Source organism: Oncorhynchus masou, chromosome 3 (genome assembly GCF_036934945.1).
Source record: "Oncorhynchus masou masou isolate Uvic2021 chromosome 3, UVic_Omas_1.1, whole genome shotgun sequence".
Classification (NCBI taxonomy): Eukaryota; Metazoa; Chordata; class Actinopteri; order Salmoniformes; family Salmonidae; genus Oncorhynchus; species Oncorhynchus masou.
In genome coordinates, this window is record NC_088214.1 from 7,969,817 (window position 1) to 7,983,141 (window position 13,325).

Genomic DNA, 13,325 nt, shown 5'->3' on the forward strand with positions numbered 1-13,325 from the left:
AAAATACTCAGTCTGGACTCTGTTTCAACCGTTTCGGATGTGGATGCATAAAAATATAATTACTAGAACAGATATTCCCATTGAAGTCAACATTTTGTGATGGGTGGACCGGCGGCCATATTGAGTGTACCAGTCAAATACCCGTGGACTGAGGGGCTTTGTCTATTCTATTAATTCTGTTTCTGTGTGGAAGTTGAACAGAGAGGAGGTGATCGTCATTAGCAACAATATACAGTATGATTTCACAGCGCTTCAGCAATTCACATTTTCTGAGGCAACGGAATAACAGAATGATTAGGTGGTTCTGTGAAGATTAACATGCAATATTGTATAATTATAACAAAGATGTAGGCTTGGTGCTTGTTGGGTAAATCCCACTTGACGTAGAAGTTCACACAATGGACTGCTTAATTGCTGAAGAAAGATCAATGGGTAGAAGAAGTCTGATGATCACTCTTCACATGACGACACACTTCTCCTCAGCCACCTGTTGTATCTCTGTCATGGTGGTCTGGGCTTTGTTCTTCAGCTGGTCCATGTCCATGTTCTGCAGTTGATGTAGCTGTCCTAGTAGTGAGTCATTCACCGCCTCCTCCTCCTCATCCTCATCCACCATCTTGGCTAGGTCCTCAGGGAGATCCAGGTCGTCTCCCGCCATCTTCACCATGGCTTCGTCCTGGCCACTCTGAGAAACACATAGTCAGAAATATATACACTGAACAAAAATATGAACACAACATGTAAAGTGTTGGTCCCATGTTTCATGAGATGAAATAAAAGATCCCAGAAATGTTCCATACATCCCTGTTAGTGAGCATTTCTCATTTGCCAAGATAATCCATCCACCTGACAGTTGTGGCATATCCAGAAGCTGATTAAACAGCATGATCATTACACAGGTGCGCCTTGTGCTTGGTCAATAAAAGGCCACTTTTAATGTGCAGTTGTGCCACACAACACAATACCACAGCTGTCTCAAGTTTTGAGGGAGCATGCAAATAGCATGCTGACTGCAGGATTGCCCACCAGAGCTGTTGCCAGATAATTTAATGATTGTTTCTCTACCATTAAGCTGACACCAATGTCATTTTAGAGAATGTGGAAATACGTCCAACCGGCCTAACAACCACAGACCCCATTTAACCACGCCACCCCAGGACCTCCACATTTTTAATTAAAATTTTTTTATTTATTTTTTTGCTACTTTGAAAACCTTACAAGACTTTTACCCATATATATATATATATATATATATATATATATATATATTGTATATATATGGCCAGAACTGATTGGCCTCTGACAGTCATGTTTCCATTGTCTACAGGGGATCAACGTGATAATTCGGGGCTAAGGGCTAACTCATGTGTTTTAAGTTTCACGTATCTGAAGTTAGTAGTCAGGCCTACACAGAGTTGATTACGTTACTTTCTAAATCAAATCAAATCAAATCGTATTGGTCACGTACACATGATTCGCAGATGTTATTGCGGGTTTAGCGAAATGCTTGTATTTCTAGCTCCGACAGTGAAGTAGTATCTAACAAGTAATATTAGTAAGGAACCTTATAGATTACCCAAATTCAGTAATATAATCAGATTATTTTGTTACTATTGGATTACTTTCCCCTTAAGAGGCATTGGAACAACGTCTCCACTTCGCACAAGGGTGCGTGCTCAGTCCCCTCCTGTACTCCCTGTTCACCCATGATTGCGTGGACATGCATGCCTCCAACTCAATCATCAAGTTTGCAGACGACGCAACAGTAGTGGGCTTGATTACCAACAACGAGACAGACTACAGGGAGGAGGTGAGGCCCTGGGAGAGTGGTGTCAGGAAAAACAACCTCTCACTTAACATCAACAAAACAAAGGAGATGATCGTGGACTTTAGGAAACAGCAGAGGGAGCACAGCCCTAACCACATTGACTGGATAGTGGTGGAGAAGGTGGAAAGTTTTAAGTTCCTCAGCATACACATCACAGACAAACTGAAATGGTCCACCCACACAGACAGTGTGGTGAAGAAGGCTTGTCACCTAAAACCCTGACAAACCCCTATAGATGCACAGTTGAGAGCATCCTGACGGGCTGTATCCCCGCCTGGTACGGCAACTGCACCGCCCTCAACCGCAAGGCTCTCCAGAGGGAGGTGCGGTTTGCACCCGCATCACCGGAGGCAAACTACCTGCCCTCCAGGACACCTACAGCACCGGATGTCACAGGAATGCAAAAAGACCACCAAAGACAACAACCACCTGAGCCACTGCCTGTTCACCCCGCTACCATCCAGAAGGTGAGGTCAGTATAGGTACATCAAAGCTGGGACTGAGAGACTGAAAACAGCTTTTATCTGTTAAACAGCCATCACTAACACGTAACATGTAATCAGTTAGTCACCAACCCTGGGCTGACAGTAAGTCAGCCCTTACCTCAGGTAGGCGGTACTTGTCCCGCAGGCAGGACCTCAGGTTGGCCCTCTCCGCCTTCTTTGTGGCAAACTCCTTGTCCCGCTCCATCCTGCAAGGGGAAAGAAAGTCACTTCGATTTAACTCCCTCAAGTGTGTTAATTCTATAGATATGGAAGCAAACTCACATCAATTAATACATATAAAAACCAAAAGGCTAGGAAATGTTTACTGACAAGCTAACCTGACCAGGAGAATCCTTGGGCCCTAGATATATCATATATAGGATATGGTCAGGTAGGTGGAGATAAAGATGGTCCTGTCTAGAGATAGGGTTGGGAACAACAGGTTCATGGAATTCCAATGGCGGCCAGGTAGGAAGGGATTATTATGACAGCAAGAACATGACTAAGCAAGATTACAGTATTTGCCTCAATATATTACGGTATACTATTTGAGTATTTAGCATCTTTTGGTGATGTTTTTTTCTTCTTCATATAAGGACAAAGTAAATTGTCCCTCATGTCTTTGATTAGAGGGGGACTAAGGTCAGACTGTATGCAGGTCCTTGGGTTTCCTTTAGGGAAAAGATAGATAGACTTATAAGCGCTATTTTAACCATGTTGTTACGTATGGAAGTAGATGTTCCTCCATACCAAGTCAGTGTAGACTTGAGGGATAGAACTCTGCCTCTGTGACCCAAATCTGTCCTTAAAGTGACAGTCTCTAATTCTGACTGTAATTTTTATTGTTAAATATTTAACTTGATTTTTAAGAATACGACTTATAAATACTGTACCTTACTGAGACTATTTTGTTCAACATATTTTCTACTCTTCAGTGTGTGTACTGTATTTATACCTGGGATATCACTTTTCAACAAGTTCAAAAATCACTGGAGGACGTCTTTAACAAGCGACTTCCCTTAAAAAGTAACTTCTCGTTTTGAAAATAGCCTATGTGGCATCGATATGAATCTGAAACATTTACTCAATTGTCAAAATTGACTACAAAATGTAAATAGGATAATTTTGGTCAAATAGTCAGTCTCGTCCAAAACTGAGATTTGTGAGATGATACAAAAAATGTTTATGTCACATAATGAAGGGTACCGGAACAGTTTTACTTGGGTTGGGTTTATTTCTATCCTGTCCACATGTCCATAGGAGCACCCAATTAAACCTCTTTGGAGCACAGCTGCATGGACCTGATCATAAGGCTCATGGTCAATTTGGTTTGACATTCGATATCCCTTTGGGGAACGTTAGGGACCAACATTAAATTACACAATGTTTTATAATGTCATTCGCCCCAAATTTCAATGACCTAAACAACTCAAACCAACTACAAATTGTAGAAATGCATATACAAATATTGAAAGCATTTAATGAGACAACTAAAAGATGTGCAACATTAAAATATTGTCCCATTTACATTGTGTAATTTCGGTCCCTAACTTGCCCCAGAAATAGTCTATCGAATGTCAAACCAAACCAAACCGATCTACAACTTTTTGAGGATCTGAGGTGCCATGCAAAATCAACTCCTGAGGGGGAAGAGGAAATGTGGCGCCTTCTTCACGGCTGTGCTCGTGTGGACCATATTAAGTAATTAATGATGTGGACACTGGGGAACTTGAATCTCTCAACCCGCTCCACAAAACTTTGTCGATGTGGATGGGGGTGCGCTCGCCCGGAGAGGTTATCGTCCTGGCACCACACTGCTAAACACCTTCCTCTGCAACTGGATCCTGGAGTAAGCAACAACAACATCTGCAACACTGATCCCCTCCTGTATTCCCGTTCACCCACGACTGCGTGGCCAAACATGACTCCAACACCATCATTGGGTTTGCTGATGACACAACAGTGGTAGGCCTGATCATCGACAATGATGAGACGGCCTATAGGGAGGAGGTCAGAGAACTGGCAGTGTGGTGCCAGGACAACAACCTCTCCCTCAATGTGAGCAAGACAAAGGAGCAGAACGTAGACTACAGGAAAATATGGGCCAAACAGGCCCCCATTAACATCGACGGGACTGTAGTGGAGCTGGTCAAGAGTTTCAAATTCCTTGGTGTCCACATTACCAATGAACTATCATGGTCCAAACATACCAAGACAGTTGTGAAGAGGGCACGACAAAACCTTTTCCCCCTCAGGAGACTGAAAAGATTTGGAATGGGTTCCCAGATCCTCAAAAGGATCTACAGCTACACCATCGAGAGCATCCTAACCGGTTGCATCACTGCCTGGTATGGCAACTGCTTTGCATCTGACTGTAAGGTGCTACAGAGGGTAGTGTGAACGGCCCAGTACATCATTTGCCATCCAGGACCTATATAATAGGCGGTGTCAGAGGAAAACCCATAAAATTGTCAGAGACTCCAGTCACCCTAGTCATAGACTGTTTTCTCTGCTACCGTACAGCAAGTGGTACCGGAGCGCCAAGTCTAGGACCAAAAGGCTCCTCAACAGCTTCTACCCCCAAGCCATTAGACTGCTGAACAACTTATAAAAATCGCCACTGGAAAATTTACATTTTCACCCCCCTCCCTCCCTTTTGTACACTGCTGCTACTCACTGTTTGTTTGTTACCTATGCAAAGTCACTTCGCCCTCACCTACATGTACAGTACCTCAACTAGCCTGTTCCCCTGCACACTGACTCAGTACCGGTTCCTCTGTATATTGCCTCGTTAATGTTATTGTTATTGTGTTACTTTTTATTATTATTTTTTATTTTAGTCTACTTGGTAAATATTTTCTTCTTCTTGAACTGCACTGTTGGTTAAGGGCTTGTAAGTAAGCATTTCACGGTAAAGTCTACACTTGTTGTATTCGACGCATGTGGCAAATAAAGTTTGATCTGAATTCATATGAGTCATGCATGGCCACACAGTCATTGGTGAACAGGGAGTACAAGAGGGGACTAAACACACACCCCTGAGGGGCTCCAGTGTTGAGGGTGGCAGATGTGTTATTACGGGTTGGAGCATGTGTGGTTACCAGTTGCTGACTCTGGAGCAATAGCAGTGGAGCAGGAAAAGGAAGAGAGGAGGAAGTAAAAGAAGAAGAATGCAAAAGAGGAAGAAGAAGTAAAATAATTACAACAAGAAGAACAAGGGTTGTCTGGAGCACAGCGCTGGTCAGTTATTACACCAGAATTGCATGATCTTATTTCAGAGTTATTGGAGGGACTAGCACCGACATGTTGCAGTAGTGACGTCACCTGTCGGAAGACAGTAACCCAGACCCTAATCCCCCTGACCCCTGCCTGGCCTGGCTTACATGAGCCTAGTGAGCTACAGCCCCCAGTCATTACAATAAGCCATGCTGCCTGGAGCCTACAGCCTACAGTTTTTATACCTGCCTTCCACTGACATCACCTGAGCCTCTCACACACACACACACACACACACACACACACACACACACACACACACACACACACACACGCACACACACACACACACACACACACACACACACACACACACACACACACACACACACACACACACACACACACACACACACACACACACACACACGTACACACATATTTGCTCTCATGCACACCAACACACACATGTATGTATGCACACTCAGGTATGTATGTGTAGGTGGGCAGAAACATGGGGATACATGTGCTCGTAAACATGTAACACCATGTGCCTGTCGTTCTGCTCTACCCACCCCTCTGTGAGAGACAGACACTCGTGGCTTGACAGGCAGCTAGTGTTGAAACTAGGCTAATCACTAAACCACTCAACCAGTGTTTATATGATACACAGCAGGGCTTTATATACCTCTTATACACCTCTACTCTGTGTAGAAGATGTCAGACACATGATGTGGTACTGTGTTAGTTATTAGACATGATGTGGTACTGTGTTAGTTATCAGGCATGATGTGGTACTGTGTTAGTTATTAGACATGATGTGGTACTGTGTTAGTTATTAGACATGATGTGGTACTGTGTTAGTTATTAGACATGATGTGGTACTGTGTTAGTTATCAGACATGATGTGGTACTGTGTTAGTTATTAGACATGATGTGGTACTGTGTTAGTTATTAGACATGATGTGGTACTGTGTTAGTTATTAGACATGATGTGGTACTGTGTTAGTTATTAGACATGATGTGGTACTGTGTTAGTTATTAGACATGATGTGGTACTGTGTTAGTTATTAGACATGATGTGGTACTGTGTTAGGTATCAGACATGATGTGGTACTGTGTTAGTTATTAGACATGATGTGGTACTGTGTTAGTTACTGTGTTAGGTCAGACATGATGTGGTACATGATGTTACTGTGTTAGGTTATGATGTGGTACATGATGTGGTACTGTGTTAGTTATCAGGCATGATGTGGTACTGTGTTAGGTATCAGGCATGATGTGGTACTGTGTTAGGTATCAGACACTGTCACGACTTCCACCGAAGTTGGTCCCACTCCTTGTTCGGGCGGCATTCGGCGGTTGAAGTCACCGACTTTCTAGCCATCGCTGATCCTCTTTTCATTTTCCTTTGGTTTTGTCTTGTCTTGTAACACACCTGGTTTCAATCTCATCAATTACATGTTGTGTATTTAACCTTCTGTTCCCCCTCATGTGTTTGTCAATGATTGTTATTTGTAAGTGTTTGTCCTGGCGTGCGTAGGGTATTGTACCCATTTGTTATATTTGTAATGTTGTCCGGTGAGTTTTTGTTTAATAAACTACGCTGCTGGAAACACAGTTTTCTCTCCTGCGTCTGACTTCTCTGCCGCCCCCTTACAGAGACACTCTGTGGTACTGTGTTAGTTATCAGACTGTAATGCCACTACCTCTGCTGCTCTTAGACAGACCCCTGGAAGATGGTTGTGACTTTAACATTGACACACTCTACACTCATGTTATGAAGCTAGAAAGGTCTCAGAGTTGTAGTAGATGCTATTGTCTGTAGCATCAAAATGTTTTGCTGGTAAATTAGGCCAGCTAGCACCTTTTGCATTATTCATTTAGGCCAGCTAGCACCTTGTACATTATTCATTTAGGCCAGCTAGCACCTTGTACATTATTCATTTAGGCCAGCTAGCACCTTTTGCTTTAATCATTTAGGCCAGCGAGCACCTTTTGCAATATTCATTTAGGCCAGCTAGCACCTTTTGTATTAAGCATTTAGGCCAGCTAGCACCTTTTGCATTGTTAATTTAGGACAACTAGCACCTTCAGCGTCATTCATTTAGGACAGCTAGCAAATTATGTATTAATCATTTTGGCCAGCTAGGAACTTTAGCGTTATTCATTTAGGACAGCTAGCACCTTTTGTATTAATCATTTAGGACAGCTAGCAACTCTTGGATTAATAAATTAGGCCATCTAGCACCTTTTCATTATTCATTTAGGCCAGCTAGCACCTTTTTTATTATTTATTTAGGACAACTAGCACCTTCAGCATTATTCATTTAGGACAGCTAGCAAATTATGTATTAATCATTTTGTCAGCTAGGACCGGTTGTGTTATTCATTTAGGCCAGCTAGCACCTTTTTCAATATTCTGTTAGGTCAGCTAGTACCTTTTGCATTTTTCATTTATGCCAGCTAGCACCTTCGCATTAATCATTTAGGAAGCTAGCTCCTTTTGCATTACTCATTTAGGCCAGCTAGCACCTTTTGCATTACTCATTTAGGCCAGCTAGCACCTTTTGAGTTATTCATTTAGGCCAGCTAGTACCGTTTCAGTTATTAATTTAGGCCAGCTAGCACCTTTTGAGTTATTCATTTAGGCCAGCTAGCACCTTTTGAGTTATTCATTTAGGCCAGCTAGCACCTTTTGAGTTATTCATTTAGGCCAGCTAGCACCTTTTGAGTTATTCATTTAGGCCAGCTAGCACCGTTTCAGTTATTAATTTAGGCCAGCTAGCACCTTTTGAGTTATTAATTTAGGCCAGCTAGCACATTTTGAGTTATTCATTTAGGCCAGCTAGCACCTTTTCAGTTTTCATTTAGTTATTAATTTAGGCCACCTAGCACCTTTTCAGTTATTCATTTAGGCCAGCTAGCACCTTTTCAGTTATTCATTTAGGCCAGCTAGCACCAGTTATTCATTTGAGTTATTCATTTAGGCCAGCTAGCACCTTTTCAGTTATTCATTTAGGCCAGCTAGCACCTTTTCAGTTATTCATTTAGGCCAGCTAGCACCTTTTCAGTTATTCATTTAGGCCAGCTAGCACCTTTTCAGTTATTCATTTAGGCCAGCTAGTACCATTTCAGTTATTCATTTAGGCCAGCTAGCACCTTTTCAGTTATTCATTTCGGCCAGCTAGCACCTTTTGAGTTATTCATTTAGGCCAGCTAGCACCTTAAGCATTACTCATTTAGGCCAGCTAGCACCTTTTCAGTTATTCATTTAGGCCAGCTAGCACCTTTTTTCATTAAAGTTCTGAAAGGTTACTGGAAGTAGCAAGTTCAAGTTCAACAAATCTTCTGTTTTCATTGTATGATATCACTCAGCTTCTTGTCCACAGTTGTTTTCTAAATGTAATCCGTTACAGTTTCTAGTTACCTGTACAAAATTATAACCATTAACGTAATTTCTGGATTACCCAAACTCAGTACCGTAATCTGATTACTTTCCAGTTAACTTTTAATTACTTTCTCCAGAAGAGCCATTTGAAGACTACAAAAAAAGGATCCATCAAACACATGTGATGTGCCATCATAGTGGTCTCTGACTTGTGGTCAGATTTGCTCAGGTGGAACTTAAACATGCGCCTTTTTTTTCAATTCTGAATTGAATGTCATTGAGAAAACAGAAAACGTGTCATGATGTATTGTTTTTTTCTCGCAAAACATCCTTTGTGAATTTAAAAGTAATCCAAGAAGTAATTATCTAGTTTTTTTTTTTCAAAGTTTGGGTGGTAACATAACTGATGACATGTGATCAGCCACTTCCAAACCCTGCCGTCTGGTATGTTAATATAGCATGTAAAAACATACGTCTTGAAACATAAATATTTTTTGACTAGTTCCACTGACTTGCCTCATCTGCTAATATGCTTTTGTGAGAAAATTAGCCTTCCCTAATATTAGCCTAAATCTGGATTTAGGTTCAGATATAAAGACACATTGATACACTTTGCTCTTTGGGGGTTTTAGCTAGGGTTAAGGGGTAATGAATTGGTACACTTTGCTCTTTGGGGTTTTAGCTAGGGTTAAGGGATAATGAATTTATCATGAATTTGTCAAAACACTATGCAAATAGAACTTGATCAGTTGATTAATTGATTGATTGGTTACTCACTTCTCCTCTATAAGCTGTCGCTGGTAGTCCTCAAACTCCTCTCTGGACATTCCTTTAGACTCAGGGGTCTCCTTCACATCGCCTGCTGGCACCTCAACCTCTCCTCCTCCTCCTCCAGTCATATCCTTCAACTTACTCCCCAACATGGCCTTCATCATGAACGACATCCTGGACCAACTGATGAGCTACGGAACTACAGCAGAGCACTACATGGGAAGGGGAAGGCAGCAGGTTGTTAGAAAGAGGCCCACTACTGCCTCAAATGTAGAGTGAGAGAAGTAGCTAAATCAAGTTTTAAGAAAAGGATTCCAAAATGTTGACCTGCTCAGTGCAAAAATATGTTTTTTTGATTTGAAGAGTTTAAGAAGAGCTGGGATGATGTTGTTGTTCTGTAGAGTATAACTTTCCCTGGTGTCACCATAAGCTGTTGTCTGTCAAGGTGAGGAGATCTGGGTGTCTATGTATTCCGTCTGGAGGAAAACCGCTCAAGAGATTAGCTTATTACAGGTAGCCTACTGACCAGTACTGACCAGGAGCTGGCCAGCCAGACCTCACCACTAGATCGCACACAAAGTCAGACGACGTGGACCTCACAGACACAGTCAGACTACCTGAACCCCACATAGACAGTCAGACTACCTGAACCCCACATACACAGTCAGACTACCTGAACCCCCCACACACAGTCAGACTACCTGAACCCCCCACACACAGTCAGACTACCTGAACCCCACATAGACAGTCAGACTACCTGAACCCCACACACACAGTTAGACTACCTGAACCCCACACACACCGTTAGACTACCTGAACCCCACATACACAGTCAGACTACCTGAACCCCCCACACAGTCCCTGAACCCCCACACACAGTCAGACTACCTGAACCCCACACAGTCAGACACATAAGACATACACAGTCCTGAACCCAGTCAGACTACCTGAACACAGTCAGACTACCTGAACCCCCCACACACAGTTAGACTACCTGAACCCCAGTCACACACCACACAGTTAGACTACCTGAACCCCACACAACCGTTAGACTACCTGAACACGTTAGACTACCTGAACCCCACATACACAGTCAGACTACCTGAACCCCCCACACACAGTTAGACTACCTGAACCCCACACACACAGTTAGACTACCTGAACCCCACACACACCGTTAGACTACCTGAACCCCACACACACCGTTAGACTACCTGAACCCCACACACACCGTTAGACTACCTGAACCCCACACACACCATTAGACTACCTGAACCCCACACACACAGCTAGACTACCGGAACCCCCCACACACAGTCAGACTACCTGAACCCCCCACACACAGTTAGACTACCTAAACCACACACACACAGTTAGACTACCCGAACCCCACACGGGGTGGCAGGGTAGCCTAGTGGTTAGAGCATTGGACTAGTAACCAGAAGGTTGTGAGTTCAAACCCCCGAGCTGATAAGGTACAATTCTGTCATTTTGCCCCTGAACAGGCAGTTAACCCACTGTTCCTAGGCCGTCATTGAAAATAAGAATGTGTTCTTACTCACTTGCCTGGTTAAATAAAGGTAAAAAAAAATATATATATATAAAAAAAAACAGGTCCAGTGGTTATTTGGGAAGGGTGATAGTTCTATGTGGAACCATACTGACTAAAATAATCCTTTGAGCCCTTCAATGGTTCTTTGGAGTTCAGAATAGGGTTCTTTCTTCTTTTAATGGTTATTAAAATGTAGGGGCAGTGGCTAATTATAATATTTTGGGGGCGTGGTTTGCTCACAGATCTTTTTGTGCAACCATTAGTGAGTGTCAATCCAGTTTATGGAATCTGTTGACCAGTGATGGTGTCTTGTGAAAGACTCACGTACTGTATGTCCTTGTGTCAAAATGAGAACAGTTGACTAAATGAGTGATTCTCAATTCTCTCCAGAGACTCCCAGTGATTCCAGATCTAGCACACCTGTTTCAACTTGTCAATTAACACAACAATAACACCTAAGGAATAATAAACTCTGTATGGTTTCTTCACAAGGATCTACAGAGAACCATTGAGATTAACAAAGGTTCTTTATAAACTCAGCAAAAAAAGAAACGTCCCTTTTTCAGATCCCTGTCTTTCAAAGATAATTCTTAAAAATCCAAATAACTTCACAGATCTTCATTGTAACAGCTTTAAACACTGTTTTCCATGCTTGTTCAATGAACCATAAACAATTAATAAACATGCACCTGTGGAACGGTCGTTAAGACGCGAACAGCTTACAGACGGTAGGCAATTAAGCTCACAATTATGAAGACTTAGGACACTAAAGAGGCCTTTCTACTGACTCTGAAAAACACCAAAAGAAAAATGCCCAGGGTCTCTGCTCATCTGCGAGAACGTGCCACAGGCATGCTCCAATGAGGCATGAGGACTGCAGATGCGGCCAGGGCAATAAATTGCAATGTCCGTACTGTGAGACACCTAAGACAGAGCTACAGGGAGACAGGACGGACAGCGTACTTGCAGTGGCAGACCACGTGTAACAACACCTGCACAGGATCGGTACATCCAAACATCACACTTGCGGGACAGGTACAGGATGGCAACAACAACTGCCCGAGTTACACCAGGAACGCATAATCCCTGCGTCAATGCTCAGACTGTCCGCAATAGGCTGAGAGAGGCTGGACTGAGGGCTGGTAGGCCTGTTGTAGTAAGGCAGGTCCTCACCAGACATCACCGGCAACAACGTCGCTTATGGGCACAAACCCACCGTCGCTGGACCAGACAGGACTGGCAAAAAGTGCTCTTCACTGACGAGTCGCGGTTGTGTCTCACCAGGGGTGATGGTCGATTCACGTTTATCGTAGAAGGAATGAGCGTTACACCGAGGACTGTACTCTGGAGCGGGATAGATTTGGAGATGGAGGTTCCGTCATGGTCTGGGGTGGTGTGTCACAGCATCATCGGACTGAGCTTGTTGTCATTGCAGGTAATCCCAATGCTGTGAGTTACAGGGAAGACATCCTCCTCCCTCATGTGGTACCCTTCCTGCAGGCTCATCCTGACATGACCCTCCAGCATGACAATGTCAGCAGCCATACTGCTCCTTCCGTGTGTGTGTTCCTGCGAGACAAGAATGTCAGTGTTCTGCCATGGCCAGCGAAGAGCACGGATTTCAATCCCATCGAGCACGTCTAGGACCTGTTGGATTGGAGGGTGAGGGCTAGGGCCATTCCGCCCAGAAATGTCCGGGAACTTGCAGGTGCCTTGATAGTGAGAGGACGTTGCTTTTTTTGCGGAGTTTAGAACCATTCTCCATAAAGGTTCTATAAAGAACCATAAAGAGTTGAAAGTATTCAGACCCATTGACTTTTCCCACATTTTGTTACTTTACAGCCTTATTCTAAAATGGATTGAATACTTTTCCCCCTCATCAATCTACACACAATACCCCATAATGACATCACAATACCCCATAATGACGAAGCAAAAACAGGTTTTTAGAGTTAAAAAAATAATTTATAGAAAATATAAAACTGAAATATCAAATTTGCATAAGTATTCATACTCTTTCCTCTGTAATTTGTTGAAGCACCTTTGGCAGCGATTACAGCCGCTACAAGCTTGGTACACCTG

At 43.0% G+C, this 13,325-nt stretch overlaps 1 protein-coding gene across 1 annotated transcript; it reads right to left on the bottom strand.

The window, feature by feature from the left end:
- Window positions 1–457: 457 nt before the first annotated feature.
- On the bottom strand, window positions 458–9,864 carry cplx4c (complexin 4c). The gene is made up of 3 exons (XM_064927211.1): window positions 9,698–9,864; window positions 2,432–2,519; window positions 458–685 (listed from the first exon to the last, which is right to left on the bottom strand). Exons 1-3 carry the CDS (start codon window positions 9,862–9,864, stop codon window positions 458–460), a joined length of 483 nt encoding a protein of 160 aa, XP_064783283.1.
- Between the last annotated feature and the right edge of the window lie 3,461 nt (window positions 9,865–13,325).